Source organism: Choloepus didactylus, chromosome 1, assembly GCF_015220235.1.
Source record: "Choloepus didactylus isolate mChoDid1 chromosome 1, mChoDid1.pri, whole genome shotgun sequence".
NCBI lineage: Eukaryota > Metazoa > Chordata > Mammalia > Pilosa > Megalonychidae > Choloepus > Choloepus didactylus.
The window spans coordinates 233552681-233575524 of NC_051307.1; the positions used below are offsets into that span (position 1 = coordinate 233552681).

General features: G+C 37.9%; 2 protein-coding genes across 2 annotated transcripts in view; one reads left to right on the top strand and one right to left on the bottom strand.

Moving 5' to 3' along the window:
• CRBN (cereblon) overlaps positions 1-17230 on the bottom strand; it is a 422075-nt gene extending 404845 nt beyond the window's left edge. The window contains exon 1 of the mRNA XM_037800583.1: positions 16860-17230. The gene's annotated coding sequence lies outside the window, so the exon portion shown is untranslated. The remainder of the gene's footprint in view (positions 1-16859) is intronic.
• LOC119507439 (proteasome maturation protein-like) lies at positions 2800-3225 on the top strand. Its single transcript, XM_037800605.1, has one exon. The coding sequence runs from the start codon at positions 2800-2802 to the stop codon at positions 3223-3225; it is 426 nt and encodes a 141-aa protein (XP_037656533.1).
• Positions 17231-22844: the final 5614 nt, after the last annotated feature.

The window sequence follows — 22844 nt, forward strand, 5'->3', positions numbered from 1 at the left end:
ACAGAACAGATCAAGATTCCTGGAGAAGCAACGAAGGAAAGAAAGCTTTGCCCTGGGGGTGAAACAATTGCACAAATATTACAATCTTAAAAATTGAACAAATTAAGAAACCTAGATGATATGGACAAATTCTTAGAAACACACAAATTTCCTAAACGAACTCAAGAAGAAATAGAAGCTCTCAACAGAACAATAGCAAGTAAACAGAATGGATCAGTAATGAAATCTCCCAACAAAGAAAGGTCCAGGACCAGATGATTTCACTGGTGAATTTTACCAAACATTCAAACAAGAATTAACATCAATCCTTCTCAAACTCTTCCAAAGAAAAAAATGGAAGAGTACGTAAGACTTGCCAACTCATTCTTGGGGTCCGTATCACCTTAATAACAAAGTCAGGTAAATATGTCACAAGAAAAGGGACTTCCAGGGAAGATGGCAGAATAGGGAGTGGCAGTACTCAATCATCCTCCAAAAACAGTGAGTAGATGGGAAGAAACTGTCGGAAACAACTGTTCTGGAGGCCAGGGGAGCACCATACAGCATCCAAAGAAGAGCGGGATGAAGACGATGAGACACTGCAGTAAAGAACTGTAAAGTGATACATGGTGACTGCTGGCACCCAACCTCCACTCTTGAGGGAAGCCACCTCAGTCTGGTTCCTGGCTGGCTGCTGTGGATGGAGAGAGATGTGAAAGCCCTCTTCCTCAAGAGTACTGATCATGGCTTTTGATCAGCAAATTGCAATCACTGGGTCCCAGCTTTGAGTTGCTGTTTAGCCTGCCCCGAACAGAAACAGCCAGACCATTGTTTCCACCCTGTCCCCAAGAGGGGTAAGGGCAGTGGAAGTCCAGAGGGATGACTTCCTTAGGCATGCAAGGAAAAGTTTGCTGAAAAGCACTATCTTCTGGACAGGGTAGGAAAGCACAGTTTCAGGGAACCCTCAAGGGGCTTTTGGTCATCTTTCTTGACACTCTCCCCAGAACCCTTTGAGATAGATCTATGCCCCTCTTCCCAGACTCCAGACAAATTAAGCTAGAGGCAATAAAAGGAGAGTTAAATGCGCACACACACATGTACACACACACAGAGAGACTGAGAGACAGAGAGAGAGAAGAGAGATTGGGAGGGGGAGGGGAGGAGTAAAAGGGGGAGGGGGAGGACAGAAATAAACAGAACAGATCAAGATTCCTGGAGAAGCAACGAAGGAAAGGAAGCTTTCCCCTGGGGGTGAAACAATCGCACAAATATTACAATCTTAAAAATTGAACCTCATGCAGTCCAAGAATCAGACGAAGAAGAACTGAAAAAATCTGATTCAACACGGGCAATTCTAAAGATATAGAATAAGGTGAATCAAGTAGCAAAGTATCAAGTATCAAAGAAGAGCCTTAACACAAAGCAATCAACAATAAATCATAGGCAACAGAGAGAAACTATCAGAATAAACTCATCAAGAAAATCAGATGTGTAAACATCAGCAAAAAATTACAAGCCACACTAGCGAACAGGAAGATATAGTCCAGTCAAAGGAACAAATTAAAACATCAGAGGAGACACAGTATTTTGAAAAACTAATCAAAGATGTTCAAACAAATCTCCTAAATCAATTCAAGGAGATATAGGAAAACACGGCAAAAGGTATATAGAATAGAATCTTTAATTTTTGTAGATGCTAGGGTATTAGAATAGCTAGTAGGAAATAATTAAAATAGTGGAACTGTAACACATATCACTCTTGGAAATTTGCTCTATAGCTACTCTTTAAATTGCACTTTGAAAGTTATCACCATTATATATATATATGTTATATTTCATAATAAGGAAAGAACTGAAACAGTGGAACTGTAACCCACAGCATCCCTTGAAATTAACTATTTAACTACTTGTTAAATCAAACTTTGAAAGTTATCACCTTTCTGTATATATGTTTTATATATATATATATGTTATATGTTTTAATTCACAAGGAAATAACTGAAATTTTACTGTAACCCATAATATTCTTTGAAATTTGCTCTCTAACTACTTGCTAAATTGTACTTTGGAAACCATCACTGTTCTGTATATATGTTATATTTCACAATAAAAATTTTAAAAATTAAGATAGGAAGTATGTTAAGAGGACAGTGGGTGAGCATAAAGATTTTGAAAGTATGAAAAGAAACGTAACGACATATAGGAATGAAAGGTACAATTGAAGAGATTTAAAATACACTAGCGGCATACAACACTAGAGGTGAACAGGCAGAAGAAACAATCAATGACATAGAAGATAGGACAACTGAAATCTCACAGAAAGAAGAACAGATAGAGAAAAGAATGGAAAAAAATGAGCATGGCTCTCAGGGAACTGAATGACAACATGAAGCATACAAACACATGCATCATGGGTATTCCAGAAGGAAAAGAAAAGGGAAAGGGGGTAGAAGTAATACTTGAGGAAATAATGCCTGAAAAATGTCCCAACTCTTACAAAAGACATGAATATACACGTACAAGAAGCAAAATGGACTCCTAACAGAATCATTCCTAGTAGACCTTTTCTGATACACATACTAATCAGACTGTCAAATGCTAGAGATAAAGAAAGTAGCAAGAGGAAAGAGATTTGTCACATACAAGGCAAACACAATCAGATTAAATGCTGATTTCTCATCAGAAAACATGGAGGTGAGAAGGCAGTGGTATGCAATATTTAAGTTACTGAATGAAAAAAACTGCCAGCCAAGAAACCTTTATCCAGAAAAACTTCTTCAAAAATGAAGGAGAGGAGAGGGTGCAGACAATGGGCTGAAGATGAATGCCAGAGGACTTGGATCTCAGCTAAAGGACAGTATTCCAGTTACTGAACTTTCAGCAAGTGGCCCTTTTGAAACTCAAGATCTTCTTAAGAAAGGACTTCCTTGTGTGAAAAATGAACTTTTGCCCAGTCATCCTCCTGAATTGTCAGAAAATAATTTCCAGCTCAACCAAGATAAAATGAATTTTTCCACACTGAGAACCATCCAGGGTCTGTTTGCTCCACTAAAATCACAGATGGAATTCAAGGCAGTGCAGCAGGCTCAGTGGCTTCTATTTTTTCTGAGCTCAAACTTTTTACTGGATAGTTTGAAGGGTAATGATGAGACTATTGGATTTGAAGATATTCTTAATGATCTATTACAAAAGGAAGTAATGGGAGAACCACACTTGATAGTTGAATATAAACTTGGTTTACTGTAATACAGTTGTGCTGTTAATGCAAATACAGTGACTATATCTTGTTTATAGTTGTCTTTCAACTATAATTTGATGTACACATTAGAAGTACTGACACACGAGAATTTTTGCCTAAATAGTATCAGTGATCATTTGAAATTATTTGGTTCTTTGGTTTATGGCCATGTGACAATTGGAAACACTAAAGGGAGACGATTTTAAAGCTAATTTATATTAAAACAGTGGCATTCTAAGTGTTTAAAAAATCATTGTTAATGAATATTATAAGTCTGCCTGCAGGTTCCAATTAAACCCATTTTCTAGGTATTCCATAAATTTCATTTTAAATGGTCATTACCAATATTTGAATGTGCAGCCTTCATAGTAGCTTCAGAATAAATGTAAAATGATGTCATTTGCAATTTCAAATTAAGAACAAAAATAAGATGCTTTTACTTTATCCTGTTGCATTATCATCCACTGATACTTATAAGAATATTTGCTTCATTGATAGTATTTTAAACTACAACCATCCTTTGATTCTTTCAGGTTGAAAACTGTAAATTCAGAGGTTTTGATTTTGGTCTTGCCTTTCAAGTGAAAAAATTAAAGTAACCAACAGAAGTATATATACTGTGTTCTTCATAGATTTGATATATATTAATATATATTTAATATATTACTAAGGAAAACTGTTAATAAAAAGTAAAACTCATCTCTCTTTGTTCTTGCTTTACATATCACAAGATGCTTAACTTAAAAAGTACAACCTTCAAAAAAAAATGAGGGAGAGTTTATAATATTCACAGATAAATACAGAGAGCTCATCAACAAAAGACCAGCCCTACAAGAAATACTAAAAGGATTTCTGCAGGCTGAAAGGAAAACACAAGAGAGAAAGGCTTGGAGTCAAGTGAATAAATGAACATTATCAGTAAGGATAACTAAAAGGGTAAAAAGAGAGACAAAAATAAGATATGACATATAAAAAACCAAAGGATAAAATGGTTGAAGTATGTACTGCATATATAGAAATAACACTGAATGTTAATGGAGTAAATTCCCCAATCAAAAGACACTGATTGGCAGAATGGATAAAAAAAGAATGATCCGTCTATATGCTTTCTACAAGAGACTCACCTTAGATCCAAGGACCCAAATAGGTTGAAAGTGAAAAGCTAGAAAAGAAATTCCATGCAAACAATAACCAGAACAGAGCTGGGTAGCTATACTAAAATCAGACAAAACAGGCTTAAATGAAAACTGTTAAAAGAACACAAAGAAGAGCATTACATGTTAATAACAGGAGAATCCATCAAAAAGAAATAACAACCATAAATATTTACACACCTAACCAGGGTACCGCAAAATACATGAGGTAAACACTGGCAACAAAGAAGGGAGAAATAGACACTCTCATGACTAGATAGAACATCAAGACAGAGACTTAATACAGAAACAGAGAACGTGAATAATATGATAAATGAACTAGACCTAATAGACATATTTAGAACATTCCACCCCCAAACAGCTGGATATTCACTCTTCTCAAGTACACATGGATCATTCTCCAGGATAGACCACATGTTGGGTCACAAAACAAATCTCAATAAATTTACGAAGACTGAAATTATACAGAGCACTTTGACCATAATGGAATGAAGCTGGAAATCAATAACAGGAGAGAACTGGAAAATTCACAAATATATGGAGGTTAAACTACACATTCTTAATCAGAGGGTCAAAGAAGAATTTGTAAGCAAAATCAGTAAATATCCTGAGATGAATGAAAATGAGAACACAGCATATCAAAACTTTAGGGATGCAGCTACAGCATTGCTGACAGGGGAATTTACAGCCCTAAATGCCCATATTGAAAAAGAAGAATGTGCTAAAATCAAAGACCTAACCACACACTTGGGGGAACTAGAAAAAAGAAAACAGCAAACTAATCCCAAAGTGAACAGAAGGAAGGAAATAACAAAGATCAGGTCAGGAATATATGAAATTGACAATAATAATAATAATAATAAACCAATAGAATCAATAAAACCAAACGTTGGTTCTTTGAAAATATCTATAAAATTGACAAACCCTTAGTTAGACTGACAAAGAAAAAAAAGAGAGAAGATACAAATAAATCATAAGAGGACACTATGAACAACTGTATGCCAACAAATTAAACAACTTAGATAAAACAGACAAATTCCTAGAAACACACAACAATCTGCACTGACCGTAGAAGAAACAGAAGACCTCAACAGACCAATCACAAGTAAAGAGATTGAATCAGTCATCAGTCATCAAAAACCTCCCCAAAAAGAAAAGCTCAGGACCAGATGGCTTCACAAGTGAATTCTACAAGCATTACAAGAAAAGTTAATTTGAATCCTGCTCAAACTCTTCTGAAAAATTGAAGTGGAAGGACCACGACCTGACTCATTCTATGAAACCAACATCACCTTAATACCAAAGCCAGATAAAGATACTAAAAGAAAATAAAATTATAGACAAATTTCTCTAATGTATATAGATGCAAAAATCCTCAAGAAAATACTTGCAAACTGAATTCTAACATCACATTAAAATAATTATACCCCAGTGTTCCAGTTTGCTAATGCTACCGTTAAGCAAAATACCAGAAATGGATTGGCTTTTCTTAAGGGAGTTTATTTGGTTACAAAGTTAGTCTTAAGGCCAAAAGTATCCAAGGTAAATCATCAACAATCTGGTACCTTCACTGGAGGATGGCCAATGGTGTCCGGAAAACCTCTGTTAGCTGTGAAGGCATGTGGCTGGCATCTGCTCCAGAGTTCTAGTTTCAAAATGGCTTTCTCCCAGGATGTTCCTCTCTAGACTTCAGCTCTTCAAAAACGTCACTCTTAGTTGCTCTTGGGGTATTTGACCTCTCTTAGATTCTCCGGAGCAAAAGTCTGCTTTCAAAGGCTGTCTCCAAAATGTCTCTGTAAGCTGCAGCTCCGCTCTCAGCAACTGTGCATTCTTCAAAGTGTCCCTCTAGGCTGTAGCAAGCTTCTTCCTTCTGTCTGAGCTTATATAGTGCTCTAGTGAACTAATCAAGGCCCACGCTGAATGGGCAGGGCCACATCTCCATGGAAATTATCCAATCAGAGTTATCACCTACAGTTGAGTGGGTGGCATCTCCATGGAAACACTCAAAGAATTACAATCTAATCAACACTAATAAATCTGCCCACACAAGAATGCATCAAATATAATGGCATTTGGGGGGACATAATATATTCAAACCAGCACACCCATGATCAAGTGGGTTTTATCCCAGGTATGCAAGGGTGGTTTAATACAAGAAAATAAAATAATGTAATACACCACATTAACAAATCAAAGGGGCAAAACTTCATGATCATCTCCATTGATGCAAAAAAGTCTTTGACAAAATCCAGCATCCTTTCTCGATTTAAAAAAAAAAAAACACTTTGAAAGATAGGAATAGAAGGAAACTTCCTCATTATGGTAAAGGGTATATATGAAAAACACTTAACTAACATTGTACTCAATGGCTCATGACTGAAAGCCATCCCTCTAAGGTCCAGAACAAGAAAAGGATGCCAATTTCACCACTGTTATTTAACGTTATGCTAGAATTCTAGCTACAGCAGTTAGGCAAGAGAAAGAAATACAAGTCATCCAAACTGGAAAGGAAGAAGTAAAACTTTCATATTTGTAGATGACATGATCCTATATAGAGAAAGTTCCAAAAAATCTACAACACATCTACTAGAGCTAATAAAAAAATTTGGCAAAGTGGCGGGATACACGATGAACACACAGAACTCCATGGTGATTCTATACACTAGTAATGAGAAATCTGAGGAGGAAATCAAGGAAAAAAAATTCCATTTACAATAGCAACTAAAAGAATCAAATATCTAGGAATAAACTGAACCAAAGATGTAAAGGACTTGTACACCTAAAACTATAAAACACTGCTTAAAGAAATCAAAGAAGACCTAAATAAATGGAAGGGCATTCTTGTATTCACAGCATACTAATGTTAAAATATCAATTCTACCCAAATTGATATGATTCAACATAATCCCAGTCAAAACTCTAACAGCAGAAATGGAAAAGCCAATTATCAAATTTACATGGAAGGACAAGGGTCCCTGAGTAGCCAAAAACATCTTGAAAAAGAATATCAAAGTTGGAGGACTTGGTATTCCTTACTTTAAAGCATATTCCAAAGCTACAATGGTCAAAAGAGCATGATACTGGCATTAAATTAGATATATTAACGAATCAAATTGAACTGAGAATTCAGTAATTGTCCCTCACATCTATGGCCAGCTGATTTTTGACAACTAATTTTTGACTATGGACAACTTATTTTGACATTGGTGCCAAGTCCACTTAATGGGGTAAGAACAGTCTCTTCATTGAACAAATAGTACTGGGAAAAGTGGATATCCACATGCAAAAGAATGCAGTTGGATCCCACATCACACAATATAAAAAATCATCTCAAAATGGGTCAATGACATAAACATAAGAGCTAAAACTATAAAATGTTTAGAAGAAAACCTAGGGAAATACGTTCAGGACCCTTCATTAGGCAATGGATTCTTAGACTTGATACCAAAAGCATGAGCAATAAAAGAAAAAAATAGATAATCTTGACTCCATTAAAAATTAAAGCCTGTTATGCAAAGGACATTATCAATAAAATGAAAAGACAAACCATAGAATGGGAGAAAATATTTTGAAACTCTGTATCTGATAAGGGTTTAATATCCAGAATATATGAAGAATTCCTACAACTCAACAAAAAAATAAACCCAATTTAAAATTGGGTAAAAATAAACTTGAATACTAACTAAAAAAACACACTGAACATGTGAATGAGTTTTTAAAAATAAAAATAGATGTTATGCAAATCAGAAGTATTTTTATATATATGAAATCAAAGAAATTTCTGGGAGACCTTGTGTACTTTTTGGCCTCCACTGTGGACTCTTATTTTTACTATGTACCAGGGCTGATATTTGTTGTTATATAAAAGCAGCTCTGGTTGGAATGATACTGAAATACTTGCACGGTGCCTGCTAAACAAACTGTCACCACCCCAAAAGCACAGATGAAGACGGAGCAGAAGGCATTCAAGGCGTGAGTATGGTGAAAACAAAAGAAAGGCAAGGCAGGGAAATGTTCACAATACTTATCAGCTACTGTGGCATGGCGTGGGCACTGCCAATTAGAACAAAAGACCTGTGGGGCTCTGCAGTACCCGCAGCAACTGCAGGCCCCCTCTCTCTCAGGATGCCCTCCATGTTAGCAGCACACATTGGCAGGTTAAGGGACGAGTGGCACTGCCTGGCAGCCTGGAGAATTTTGCTGGTGTCACTGAGTCACTGAGAAAGGGGCCCCTGCTTTCTCCTGGGCTAACTAAAGTGAGAGAATAAGGGCATAAGCTGCTGGTTACCTTCTTTGACACCCCAATGAAGGAGTCTGATACAGAGGAAGCCAAGCCCAGGCGTGGGGAGAGGCTCTGCATGCCCTGGTTTTGGGTGCCTGATGCTGGCTAGATCCATCCCTGGACTTTTCAGGCAGGGAGCCCAGAGCTGGGATGCCAGCTAGAAAAGGTTCTAAAAATTTTAAATTATTTTCCCATCTGCAAAAGGTGAAGAAAGCCTAAGATTTTTCCACAGGCTCTTGAGCTCTCTCTGATAGCCGGCTTCTTTCTCTTCATGTAAGTCTCTACTATTCATTACGGTTAATGTCACAGAGGTAACAAGGTCACAGAAATCGCCACTGAGGGCAGACTGACTTGGTGGGGTTGCCAAGAGTAGCACGAGGCCTATAGATGTTTTAAAGTAGCATCTAAGATGGAAGAGCTGCAAAGAGAAGGAAGATGGAACCCCAGGAGAGAACTTTAGCATTAAACTCTGCTACCAAATTAACGGATTCCTTCTGGGGAAATTACGTTCCGATCAAATCCACTACTGAGTACCTAAGACACAAAATGCAAAGTGTACTCCCACGCTGACCGAACAGCCTCTGGTCTGCATCTTCTCATATTACAGGGATGACAGGGGAAGAATAGGAAGTAAAATTTAATATTTAGGAAACGGAAGGTGAGATTTCTAACTATCCATTCTCTCCGAGGAAAAGGGGGTGAGGAGTGAGCAGACTGTGGTGACTACCCTGATTTGCAGTTCAGTCTGCTTACATGCCACCCTCCCATCGAGTAACAACAGGAAATACATTATAGGGACAGTTCTCAAAATTTGGTTCCCAGGCCAGCAGCAACCATCCTCTGGGAGCTTGTTAGAAATATAAATTTTCAGGCCCCAATAAGACTTACTGAATTGAAACTGAAATGCAGGGAGTGGAGCCCAGCAATCTACATTTTAACAAACCTTCAAGATGATTTAGAAGCAACTCTATGCCCTGTTTTAGAGTTCTCGAACTACACTGCACCTGAGTGTCACCCGGGGAGATTTTAGAACTCTCCAGTCAGCACTCTGTACCAATTAAATCAGAATCTCTGGGTGGGATTGGTTCAGTTATTTATGTCTTAAATTAGACAAGTTTTAAGTTTAAAAAAATATCATGCAAAAAAATATAGATTTCCCATATCCACCCTCACCAATTATTAATACCTTGCATTAATGTGGCACATTTGTTATAACCGATGAAAGAATATTTTTCTAATTGTACTATTATAGTCCATGGTTTACGTTAGGGTTCACTTTTGTGTCAAACAGCCCTATGGTTGTTGTTCCAGTTTGCTAATGCTGCCATTAAGCCAAATACCAGAAATGGATTGGCTTTTATAAAGGGGGTTTACCTGGTTACAAAGCTACAGTCTTAAGGCCATAACATGTCTGAAGTAAGATACCAACAATCGGGTACCTTCACTGGAGAAAAGCTATTGGCATCCGGAACACCTCTGTTAGCTCAGAAGGCACTTGGCTGCTGTCTGCTTGCTCTCAGGTTGCATCTCCAAAATGTCACTCACAGCTGCTCTGTGAACTCCTTTATACAACTCCAATGATCCAATTAACACCCACCCTGAAAGCCTGAATGGGCAGGGTAACACCTCCATGGAAATTATCCAATGAAACGTTTCACTCACAATTGACTGAATCACATCTCCATGGAAACACTCAAAGTATTCCAATCTAATCAACACTAATACATCTTCTGCCACAAGAATGCATCAAAGATAATGGTGTTTTGGGGGGACATAATACATCCAAACTGGCACAGATTTTTTGTTTTTAGAAATTTTTATTCTAGTAACACATATACAACTTAACATTTCTCCTTCTAACCACATGCAAATACATAATACAGTGTTGTTAATTACATTCACAATGTCAGGCTGCCATCACCACCATCCATTACCAAGACCTTTCCATGATCCCAAACTGAAATTCTGTACAACTTAAGCATTAACTCCCTGTTCCCTACCCCCACCCCAGCCCCTGGAAACCTATAATCTAGTTTCTGACTCTATGAATTTGCTTGTTCTAATCATCTCATATCAGTGACATCATACGATATTTGTCCTTTTGTGTTCAGTTTATTTCACTCCACATCATGTCTTCAAGATTCATCCATGCTGTTGCATGCCTCAGAATTTCGTTTATTTTTACAACTGAATAATATTCCATGGTATGCACAGACCACATTTTGTTTGCTTGCCAAGTTCAACCGAGTTTGAGAACCACTGCTTTAGGGTAAGTAAATGGCTCAATGTTAAATGCCACCTTGGAGTATCTCAAACCTAAGGCTCTTGTTCTTGCTGATAATCTTGAAATAGTCACCTGCACTGGGGGGCAGAGGCAAAGGCTGGAGAGCAGTCCCTGAGGACTCTGCTTTGCAGAGCATTTATGGCTCACAGCCCCCTTACCACCTCAGAGGAAGAACTTCCTTCCATTTGTCCCTGTCATGTTCCTCTCCTAGGTTTCCTTCATAGCATTTGTCACCCATCAATAATTTTTTAAAAAAATTTACCTGTTTATCATCCACTTCCCCCAAGGAGAACTAACATGAGGGCAGGGACCCTGTCTTTGTCACTCACTATCACTTCAGCCATGACTAGTTTAGTGCCTGACACACTGAGCATAGAATGTATGTTGGCTGGATGAATACATTTTGGCATAATCTATACCAGGAAAGGACAACTGAGGTCCTTCTCTAGCCACTGTGTTTCAATTACTTGGCTGGCCAACATTACACAAGTATCTAAGGCAATGAACACCTGGATATAGAAGAGGAATGTATCAAAACTACCTTTTATGCCAAAGCATCAAAAACTGAGTCACAATTCTTAATTTTCATTTACTTGTACAAGAAGCAAGTAGGTTAATTATCCTGGAATTTTTGCACAGTCTACCCCCTTCATATTAATAAGCCTAAGGGCATTATCAAAGAACCTCCCACATTTTCAATGTCACTTTAGTCAAGATAGTCTTGTAAGGAATTTCAAGTACCCTTGGCCTACTTCTCTCATTGCCGTTCACAAAATTCAGCTTGAGGTTCTTTCTGGCATTGTCAAAGTGATCCATCTCTTGCATAGGTAAGTAGAACTATCACTGAGTCATACATCAGAAGCAGGTGGGAAGTATGTCATATTTATTACCTGCCATATTTTTCCTTAAAAAGTCATTTTTCATTAAATCACTTAAACCCATAGAAGTAACTTAATAAATTCACTCATGCATTGCAACCCAGAGGGTTATATCATACATTTCAATCAGTAACTGTATAATTCAGTCTTAAAACTGGAAACAAAAACATCTACAGTAATGAATACATAAAAATGTTACTATATCCCTTGCTTATATTTTCACTATCATTTTGCTCTAGGTTTCAGGAGCATGAGAATGGCTTATGTGCAATATTTCTAGCAACAGTTCAATGCATTTTATACCCCAAAAGTGAAAAAGAAATAAACCAAATGCTAAATATGTCACAAAAAATATTTTATAGACGAGGGACCATACGTGTATAATATGCTTCCTTATAAAAGAACCCAGTATCATTGAAATGTTTAAACAAGAGGATTTTGTTGGCACTAATGACACTCCCATCTGGAGAGTCTCCTGTCTCTTATTTTTCCCTTTTTCAATCCATGTCACGTCCTTCCTTTAAAGTTCAAGCTATTTTTTTTCCCTACAGCTTTATTGAGTCATAAGTGACATACAATAAGCTGCACATATTTAACATGTACAACTTGATATTCTGAAATATGTATTCACCCAGGAAGCCATCACCTTGCTCAAGATAGTGAACATATTCATCAGCCCCAGAAGAGACACCAAAAAGAGGAAAAGATGTGGCAGGTATTTGGTCTCTCATTGACCATCCTGGGGCAGCCAAACTCTTGGTCGAAAAAACTGAGAGGTGAGCATCTCTTTCCTCTCCCCTGGCTTTATACCAAGCATGCTTTAAATAAAGAATATTTTTCAACAAGAAAATTTGCAGACATGATGTGTTCTCTTCCCTCTTTATAGCACTGAGCTCATTCAAGTATGGAAAAAGGCTGCTATTATTTGCTGTGTCCTCAAGAACGGTCACATGGTTTCATTTGTTAACCCATGACAGGAAACACAAAGTACTAAGCTGATATCAGAAGATATCAGAGTTGCCCACAAGTCTTTTATATCATCTCTAACTTTTGATGATACAAAAAGAAGACTTCACTGTTCTCATTTATGTAGTCACACATGCAAGTCACTAACAAAAAAATAGCAAATAGAATTTAGCACTCCAAAATAATATGCTAACAATTTATTTCCACAAAAGAATCAACTTGAGAAAACTCTATGACTATCATATATTACATCAGTAATATTTATAAAAACCTTGAATATTTTTAAATATTATGGAAGGATTTATGATCATGTAGCATCCATTCTTTTAAATAAGATACTCTAAACCTAGGAATGAGAGAAAACATATTAACCATGCAGAATATTGCAAGCCAATACCCAGCCATATCTAGAAAATGGAATTATTTCCTTAAAAACAGGATTGAAACAAATGTGTCCTCTGTCATCTACATTATGATATTATTTCTCAAGTAATGACTAATACAATGAGATAAAAAAAGAAAACAAAATGAATAGATAAGGGGGGGGGCAGAATCAGTCACAGGTTAAAATATTCTTATCTTTGAACAGCCAAAAGAGTAATCCACCAACTATTAGAGTTTCACAAAATATAAACTCAATATTATTTTCATCTACTAGCACCAGTCAGCCAGAAGTTTGTCCCATTGTCAATTATAGCAAAATATATAAAAATATTAAGGATTATTAAGGAATATGTTCAACATAAAATCTCCAAGTTCTATCGGGAGATAAAAGCACCTCTGATTTTACATTTTGGATGGATTGTATGGTGTATGAATAAAACTGGAAAACAAAAGTCTCAAATAAATGGAAGTATATAGATGTGTTGTACTATCAGTTATAATCCATTTTCAGAGAAGAGAACTGTGTGTGCATATTCTTTTGCTTTAATAGAACTTACAATGATTCTAACATTCATTTGGGGAAGAGGTAAAAGCCCAACAAGTGAGACTTTTTCGTCTCAACAAGAAGACTATTTAGTACTTCAAGAATGACAACTCATAGAGATAGAATGGCAGGGAAGGTCAAGGGATAAAACTGGGCTATCCTCCTCCCTGCTGACCCCTAGCATCTAACCCTGTCCCTAACATAGAGGAGGCACTGAATTTGTATTGATTGAGCACACGTAGCTTAAAACTACACACTGTCAAGGCTGTGGAACATACCTTTTTATATGAGCATATTCAAACAGCAAAGTGTGACAGAACGAAACGTAACTAATTTTATTTGTATCAAAGCAATAGCAAATAAATACAATTTAATTCTAAAATCCAAATTGAGCAAACTGGGAAAACTGGTACATCATTAGTGGTATTTTTAGTTGGAACAACTCTTTGGGAAAGTGATTTTATAGCCTTAAAAATGTCACCCCCTGTAATGCAGTAATTCTATTCTGGGAAATTTATCTGAAGGAAAGAATTCAAAAGACAAAAAGAAAGCTATTAAAAAAATGTTCATTACAGTGGTATAATAGCCAAAACAATGGGGAATTTCATTAATCAATGAGAAGAATTTACATACTTATGTAATGGAATATGATGTTACTAAAGAAATGGAAGAGCCTGAAACTGAAGTGTCAAAAATAATATGTTAAATTTTAAAACACAGAACAGAAATTTAAAGCCAGTCTGAGAACTGAGTATAAATATGGATAAAGACTGGAATACTACAACGAAAATATAGAAAACACTGTGTCAGCTTGGTTACAGTGAGATATTTTTTCTTCTTAATTTTTTTCTAAAGGTTGATGCCATATTACCTTAATAAAACAAGTTGTAAATGATCAGACATAAGCACCACCCAGGAACCATCCTGGGAAGTCACTCCACACTCCCTTCTTTGTATACATTCCCTTTATTCTACTTGATTTCTTAAGTTGTAAAAATCTTGATGAATGTCCTCTCCAACCAGACGACCCCTTTCCTGAAGGAGATTATCGTTCTTCAGAAACAGACAGTGCCCTGCACCTGGGGGATAAATTCAGGGCTGTTTGGAAAACGTGCAGATTTCTGAGGTCTCTTAAGTGAGCACTTGGAACTGTATTCTGGCTGCTCATACTGTGGACCCCACACCAGTGGGGCTCGAGATTCTTCCCCAAAGGCTTTGCTTCCTGAGGTTGAAATGAGCCTGTCTTTTCCTTATTATAAAGATGAGGAAAGAAGAGGAAAGATTCAAGACCTTGTGGTTAAAACCCTTGGGGATGCAGGCATTCTTACATACTTATTTACTGAGGGGGATGTAAAGCATCATACATATGTACTACATCTAAATGCCCCTTATACTTTATTAAAAAAAAAAAAAAAACCTTTGAGAAGACAAGATCACACATGTTAAAGCACTTTGAAAAATGAAATGATTCAAAAGGGATGAAGAGAAGCCTCAGTCATACTTAGTCAAGACCTTATTTTATTTTTAAGAATAATGTCAGAAAATGTCCTGCTTGTCTCAATTCTGATACCCAACCCAAATGTGGCAACACAGACAGCAAAGTGGGTTTTATCCTTTCACAGAACCTGCCTCCTGAGGTTTTCCACCAAGCAGCCTACAGAAAGAGGCTTCCTGGGAAGAGAAGCCATGAGGAAGAAACAAAGCCTCAGAGACATTCTCTCCCCTGGAGGGGCTGACACTCCCCAGACACACACTCCTGTGTCCTGTTTGAGCTCACTCCTACCACCGGGAATGATGACTGCCAAAGAGAGGAGGCCCTCCCAGCACAGCCCCGCGAGTCTGCTCACTCAGGCCTGCTTCTGACACCCGAGCAAGCCTCCCTTCACATGGCCTCTTCCTTCCCTTCTCACTTTCCTCCAGTTAGCAGCATTATGGTGGATGGTGACCCTTCTTCTCTTCCCTACTGATCCTTTACTATTCATATATGGTCTTTGGACCAGCAGCATGTGCATCACCCAGGAACGCTTCAGAAATGCAGAATGTCAGGCCCCACCCCACCATCATAACCAGATCTCTGGGTGATATGCACGCACATTCAAGTTTGAGATAGCTTCTCGATTTCCCACTGGACTCCCCACTTGCTCCAGACCCTTTTTCTGAGGGCATTTTCTCCATCTCCAGGCCTTGACTGGAATCTCGCTTTCCCCTTGATGATGCCACTCTCTTGTTAACTTTTACAAATAAAGCCTATTGCTGTCCTTGCATTTCAGGGACAAGAAACTGCTTCATGTTTTAGTAAAGGTCACTCCAGTCAGCACCCACTCTGTGCCAGCACTGTTAGGCCCTTGTACATCCATTACCTCATTTAGGCCCCACGACAAGCTAGTGTGGGGGATGCCATTAGTATTTCCAATTTGTACAGGAGGAAATAAAGGGGTGGTCTCTTGACTGAGATCCCATGGCTAGGAAGTGTCAGCTGGGATTTTAACCTTCATATGTCCCAGTCCGGAGTCCCAGCTTTCTCCCCACAGCCCTCCCAGAGGAGCTTGTGAGTTTTCTGGCAACAACCCTGTGTCTGTCAGGGTTCTCCAGAGAAACAGGACCAATACTGTGTGTATACAAACAGACTCCCCTTCTACCTCACTGCTCTTGCTTCCAGCTGAAGATTGTTCCCTGATTTTAAGGGCTCATTTGATTATATTGGGCTCATCTGGATAATCAAGGATACCCTTCATATTTTAATGCATATATATATGAAGATATTTATTTTAAGGCATTGTCTTATGGAAGCTTGCAAGTCCAAAGTCTGTAGGGTAAGCTGGAAACTCAGGCAGGATTTTATGCTGCCGACTGAGGCAGAATTTCTTGTATCTGAGAAGTTTGTTTTTACTTTTAAAGCCTTCAACTGTTTGGATGCACATTACATCACATTACTTCAGGTCAACTGACTGTATGTGTTAACCACATCTACAAAATACCTTCACAACACCACCTACATTAGTGTTTGATCGAATAATTCAGTACAATAGCCTAGCCAAGTTGATGCAAAACAAAAAATAATAACCATCACAAACCCCATTGCCTTTTGTGTTGTTTCTAGTGCTGCCATAATAGATTACCACAAATTTAACAGTCTACAACAAAACTTACTTCTTGTCTCACAGTTCTGCAGATCAGAAGTTCAGTAAAGCTGGACTGCTTCTCTGCCCTGCTGTCAGCTTGGAGCTTTCAGGCTCATTGAGGCCACTGGCAAAATTCATTTCCAAGTAGTTGTAAGACTGAGGTCCCCGTTTCCTTGCTGCTGACAGCCAGGGGCCCTTCTAGAGGTCACCCCCATTTCTGGCTTGTGGACTCCATCTTCAAACTCAGCAACTGAGGAGAGACCTTCTCACACTTCAACCTCCCGTTCTGCTTCATAGCTCCTGCTTCCAGCTGGAGAACATTCTCTGCCTTTCAGGGTCATGTGACTAGATTGGGCCCACCTGGGTAATCCAGTACATTCTACTTTAAGGCCTTTAACCATAGTCCACCTGCAAAGCCCATTTTGCCATGTTAGGTAAAAAAGTCACAGGTGCTGTGGATTAGGGTGTAACTGCCTACACACCTTGAAGCTGATACCACTTGATTATAGCACCCTCCTGCTCTCTGTGTCATAGATAAATAGTCTATTCTTTTCACAGTCACTTAAGACTGCGGCACCTCTGACAATTCCTCCAGCCTCATTCCTGAGGTCACCCTGAGATACAATTGTGACCACTCCTGGTCTTTCTGGTTCCTGGACCTTCTCAGTACCAAGGATTTCCATGTTGGCTCCACTTCTCACGGTCACCCTTCATCAACAGGGAGCCTGTAGTAAGAGGGAGAAAATTGTCCTCAGATGCACATGGGGCTGAATTTTTATCACAAAAATCCTGGCTTTTACTTTGTGGCTTATTATGCAAAACAGATTAATATCTAATTTAAAAAGCATGAACAATACCTGGTAATGACGGATAAGATCTATCGTATCCTTCAAAAAATGTCAGGTAAACAATTTCAGAGACTCAAAAGTCAGACTTCCCTAGAAAGAAATATGCTTTTGCAATGAAACCTTTTAGCAGTCCTTTGGAATGACAGGAATTGATTTTGGCATCCAAATTTGAATTCCCTTGCTGCTTTTAAAAACATATTAAACAGGAGATCATTGTTCAATTTGGTTAGGTCAACATGATTTGAGAGAGAGAATATGATTTACATGCTATATAAAACCCATTTTCCCCATTACGGATGCAAAAATGGACCATCTTTGTGGTGAAATCACATATGATCTCAGTTACAGGGGAACTGTGGAAACGCTGCTACACATAATGAAGACTTAATATGACACTCAGTTTTTCCTCTGTGGGATTTTGCTTTGCTGCATCAATTTATCCACTATCCATGGCAAAAACAGCCCTGGAAGCACACAAAACTGCAAACTGTGGTCCTTCACACTTCAAAACAGGAGAAATGATATCTTTTAAAATGAGGTTTCCATAAATTCCTAGTCAAAAATTTTCAGGCCTTGAGACAAGTTTTAAAAAGTAACTGGGCTTGGGAATGCTTCCCTGAATCCAACCATACAGCCCAAATTCTGAGAGTCTGTGAACTTTAAGTGCATAAAATAGGGTTCTTGTTAAAAATTCACATAGTGCTGAGAATTCTTCTGATTCAGTAGGTTTGAAGTATTGGTCAGCAATCTGGATGTTTAGTTAATACCTCATCTGATCCTGATAATAATGATCAAAAATGGATCATACTTTCAGTAATTCGGTCAAAGAGCTCCTTCACACAGCCATTATATCCAGTTGTTGGGGGACTGAGAAAGGAAAAGAAAAACAGAGGGAGAAATGGGAAGAAAGGGAAAGAATTGCAATTTAAACCCTAAAATAAAATTTTTTCTGCTTCCCCTTTCCCATTCCTTCCCGTCTCCAAGCATTAATAATAATACCTCAAGCAAAAAGTCAAATTTTTCTTTCGTTAAGAATTCATAGCTGCTGGAAAGCTTTGAGGCTCAAAGTGCTTGTCAAGGACTCAAGTAGAAATGCTTCTAAATGGCTAAAGAGCCAAAGTTTGAGCCATGTCCTCAAAATCTCCCTGAAACCTGCACATACCCAAATGGACACAATAGCAGTTTACTCCTTCCTTATTGTTCTCCTTGCAAAAAGCTGCTAAAACACCAAAAGAAAAAATTTATATCATATCTTTTCGATGAATGGTCATCCTAAATCATTTTAAAATGCAAATGCTTATAGAAATTTGGGGTGATGACAATAATTACAAATCCGCATTGACAGTGCAGTCATTGAGAAATCACTGGAGCAAGCTACCCCTTCAAGAGTTTTAATTTGCAATCAAGTCAGGAGTTATTCTAGTGAAGCAAGAAGCTGTTTAAGGGACAGAATTTCAACCCTAAATGTGAAAGCAACACAATTAGGATGCCATGAAGAATGTCTGGTAGCCTAACAGGTAAAGCTATTCTATCAAGTTTTGCAAGCTGATGAATCTCCTACAGGTAATCTTTCTCAAACTCAAACTTAAACTCAAAAAAAAGAAAGCAAATTAGATACTTTTAATGATGTCTAACACAGCATAAAGGAAGTAATCCTCCAATCCTAAAAATGATTCTACTCACTTTCAACTCTATATTTGCCATTCATTGATAAATTGTTTCATGCTAAGAGATTGAGGACAGGACAGTGTATAATTGATAAGACATGGTGTGATGCACTCTAAGGGACTTATGTGAGTTTTTATGTGAGTAAATAATTCCGAGACAGGAACAGAGATGACAGAAGAAGGAAAAGCATTCCAGTCTCAAGGATTCAAATGAGAAACGAGATGGAGGAAAGAACAACAACAAACATATCCTTGGTGCTTTTTCAGTGTCCAGCATTGTGCTAAATTCTATGCATTTGTTGTGTGCTTGCTGGTCGAATATCTCCAGAAGCAAGACTGTCCTCCTGTCCTCCTGTCCTCCTGTCCTCCTGGGTCAGAGGGTTAGTCATCAGCTGGTTGGAGTGAACATGCTTAAAACTCACCCTCTTTCTTAGATTGCAAAACCATTCATTTCCAGATTGATATATTTTTGTCACCCACTTTAAATCACTAAGCAACAGGGCTGCTGATGAAAAGTTGGTAGCATGTCTTTTTCCTTACGGTAGTCAAGGACAGTTTTCTGTTTTTCTATGATTTCTCTTGATTGTGAAGAACTGGGAATTCTGTTTCACTGGATACCAAGTCTAATAACAGCAATAATAATAAATGGGAAGAATTTACTTGAGTGTCTGACAACTCTCATTTCACCTTTTCCTGTAAAGTAGGTAATATTATTATTTCCATTTTACAGATGATGACATTGAGGTTTAAGAAACTGGATAACTTACAATTTAGAAAGTGGGGAGCAGATAGTCTAACGCAATGGCTAACCCCAGAGTCTATCTGCCTAACCACTATAATATCTTTCCGGTGAAATAGTAATAAAAAAATGACACCCCCGGTCTCAAGATTGGTTCAACTATAAAATGTGCTGGAATTTAAAGGAAAGCCTCTTCACTGTATGGCCATGATTTCTCCCATTAAATAAACAAACAATAGCAAAATATAGCCTTCAGTTTCTTGGTGCCTTCCTCATTTCTAAGCACACGGCTGTTTACATTACAAAATATTCTCCTTACAAGGAAATGCCTTAGTTAGTGTCTAAATGCCTAATAAAAAATCAGAATTCACAAGAAAGAACACAGTCTGTTCTCAGGTCTGATACTTCACACTCCTGATGCCCAGGAAGCCCTCCAGAGACCAAGTTTCCAGACAAAAGGGTGTGCTCCAGTGTGCGATCCACCGTGGTCAGAGTGAAGCCCAAACTTGCCTTGAAATAAAACTGTATCTACAGCTAACAGGACTGTCATAGACTCCATCCCCTGGATCTCTTATCTCAAGCGAGTTTTCCAATCACTCTCCCTTCCCTGGAGCCAAATACACACACAGAGCCAGGTCATAACAACTTTCATGTCTACACCATTTGCTGTGCTCCTTTGGATTTAGGCTTCTTGGAAAGAGAACAGTTCTCCCTTCCTTTCTCCAAAGGACAAAACTAGGCATGCTGAGCAAGCAGTCTCTCAGGTTGCTCCCGCTACCTCCTTGACACACAGTGCTACCTTTTTTTAAAAAAGTTTTATTGAGATGTATTCACATACCATACCATCCATCCAAAGTGTGCAATCAATCGCTTTTAGTATAATCACAAAGGTGTGCATTCATCACCACAATCAATTTTAGAACATTTTCATTACTCCAAAAAAAAAACCCATGCCCCTTAGCAGTCACCTCTCAATCCCTCTATCCTTCTCCAGCCCTACATAACCACTAATCTAATTCTGCCTCTATACCTTTATTTATATTTACTTTTTATATAAATGGAATCATACACTATGTAGTACTTTGCATCCAGTTTCTTTCACTTAGCCTAATTGCTAAAAAAAATTATTTTCATTAGAGAGGCTGTAGGTCTACAGAAAAGTCAGGTGAAAAATACAGCAGTGCCATATATCTCTCACACTTAGCATTGGTGTGGTACCTTTGTTACAACTAATGAAAGAATATTAAAATATTACTATTAACTATAGTCCATAGTTTGCATTAGTATATTTTTTCCCATATACCACCCTCTTAGTAGCACCTTGTAACAGTGACATTCATTTGTTCCAGTTCATGGGAGAACATTCTTCCATTTGTACTACTAACCACATTCATCGTCTCCAACAGGGTGCACGGCTACACAGTGCCATGTTTCATCCTCTAGCTTTCATTCTAGTGACATACGCAACCCTTTTAAACACATGCACACGCACAATTCAGCACTGTTAATTACACTTACTCTACCCTCATTCTATCTTTTGATGACCTATATTCTAGATATTAACTCAATGAGTTTTCCCATTATATTTCATTCATATTAATGCAATCATATAATATTTGTCCTTTTGTGGCTGGATTACTTCACTCAACATAATGTCTTCAAGGTTTATCCATGTTGCCGCATGTATCAGGGCTTCGCTGCTTCTTACAGCTGAATAATATTCCATTGTATGTATATACCACATTTTGTTTATCCATTCATCAGCTGATGGACAGGGGTTATTTCCATCTTTTGGCAACTGTGAATAATGCTGATATGAACATAGGTGTGCAGATGCCTGTTCGTGTCCCTGCTTTCAGTTCTTCTGAGTATATAACTATAGTAGGATTGCTGGATCATATGACAATTCTATACTTAGCTTCCTGAGGAACCATCAAACTGTCTTCTACAGCGGCTGTACCACTTTACATTCCATTAGTAGTAAATGAGTTATTTCTACACATCCTCTCCAGCACTTGTAGTTTTCCGTTTTTTTAATAGTGGCCATTCTAGTAGGTGTGAAATGATATCTTGTTGTGTTTTTGATTTGCATTTCCTTAATAGCTAGTGACACTAAGCATCTTTTCATTTATTTTTTTAGCCATTTGTATTTCCTCTTTGGAAAAATGTCTATTTCAGTCCTTTGCCCATTTTTTTTAAACTGAGTTTTTGTCTTTTTGTTGTTGAGTTGTAGGATTTCTTTATATATTCTGTATATGAAACCCCTTTCAGATTTGTGGTTTCCAAATATTTTCTCCCATTGAGTAGGCTGCCTTTTCACCTTCTTGACAAAGTTCCTTGAAGTGCAAAAGTATTCAATTTTGAAAAGGTCCCATTTATTTATTTTTTTTCTTTCATTGCTTGTGCTTTGGGTGTCAAGTCTATGAAACCCCCATCTACCACAGAATCTTGAGGATCCTTCTCTACATTTTGTTCTAGGAGTGAGTTTTATGGTCCTGGCTTTTATATTTAGGTCTTTGATAAATTCCATCTGTCTAGACAGTCTATCTATTAATGAGAGTGGTGTGTTGAATTCTCCAACTATTATTGTAGAGGTGTCTATTTCTCCCTTCAGTTTTGCCAGTGTTTTCCTCATGTATTTTGCACACCCTGGTTAGGTGCATAAATATTCATGATTGTTCTTCCTGGTGGATTGCCCCTTTTATTAATATAAAGTGTCTTTCTTTGTCTCATAACAGTTTTAATTGAAAGTCTATTTC

What these genes read in the sequence shown, in the direction of transcription:
- LOC119507439 (XM_037800605.1), top strand. Translation starts at nt 2,800, where the DNA reads ATGAATGCCAGAGGACTTGGATCTCAGCTAAAGGACAGTATTCCAGTT.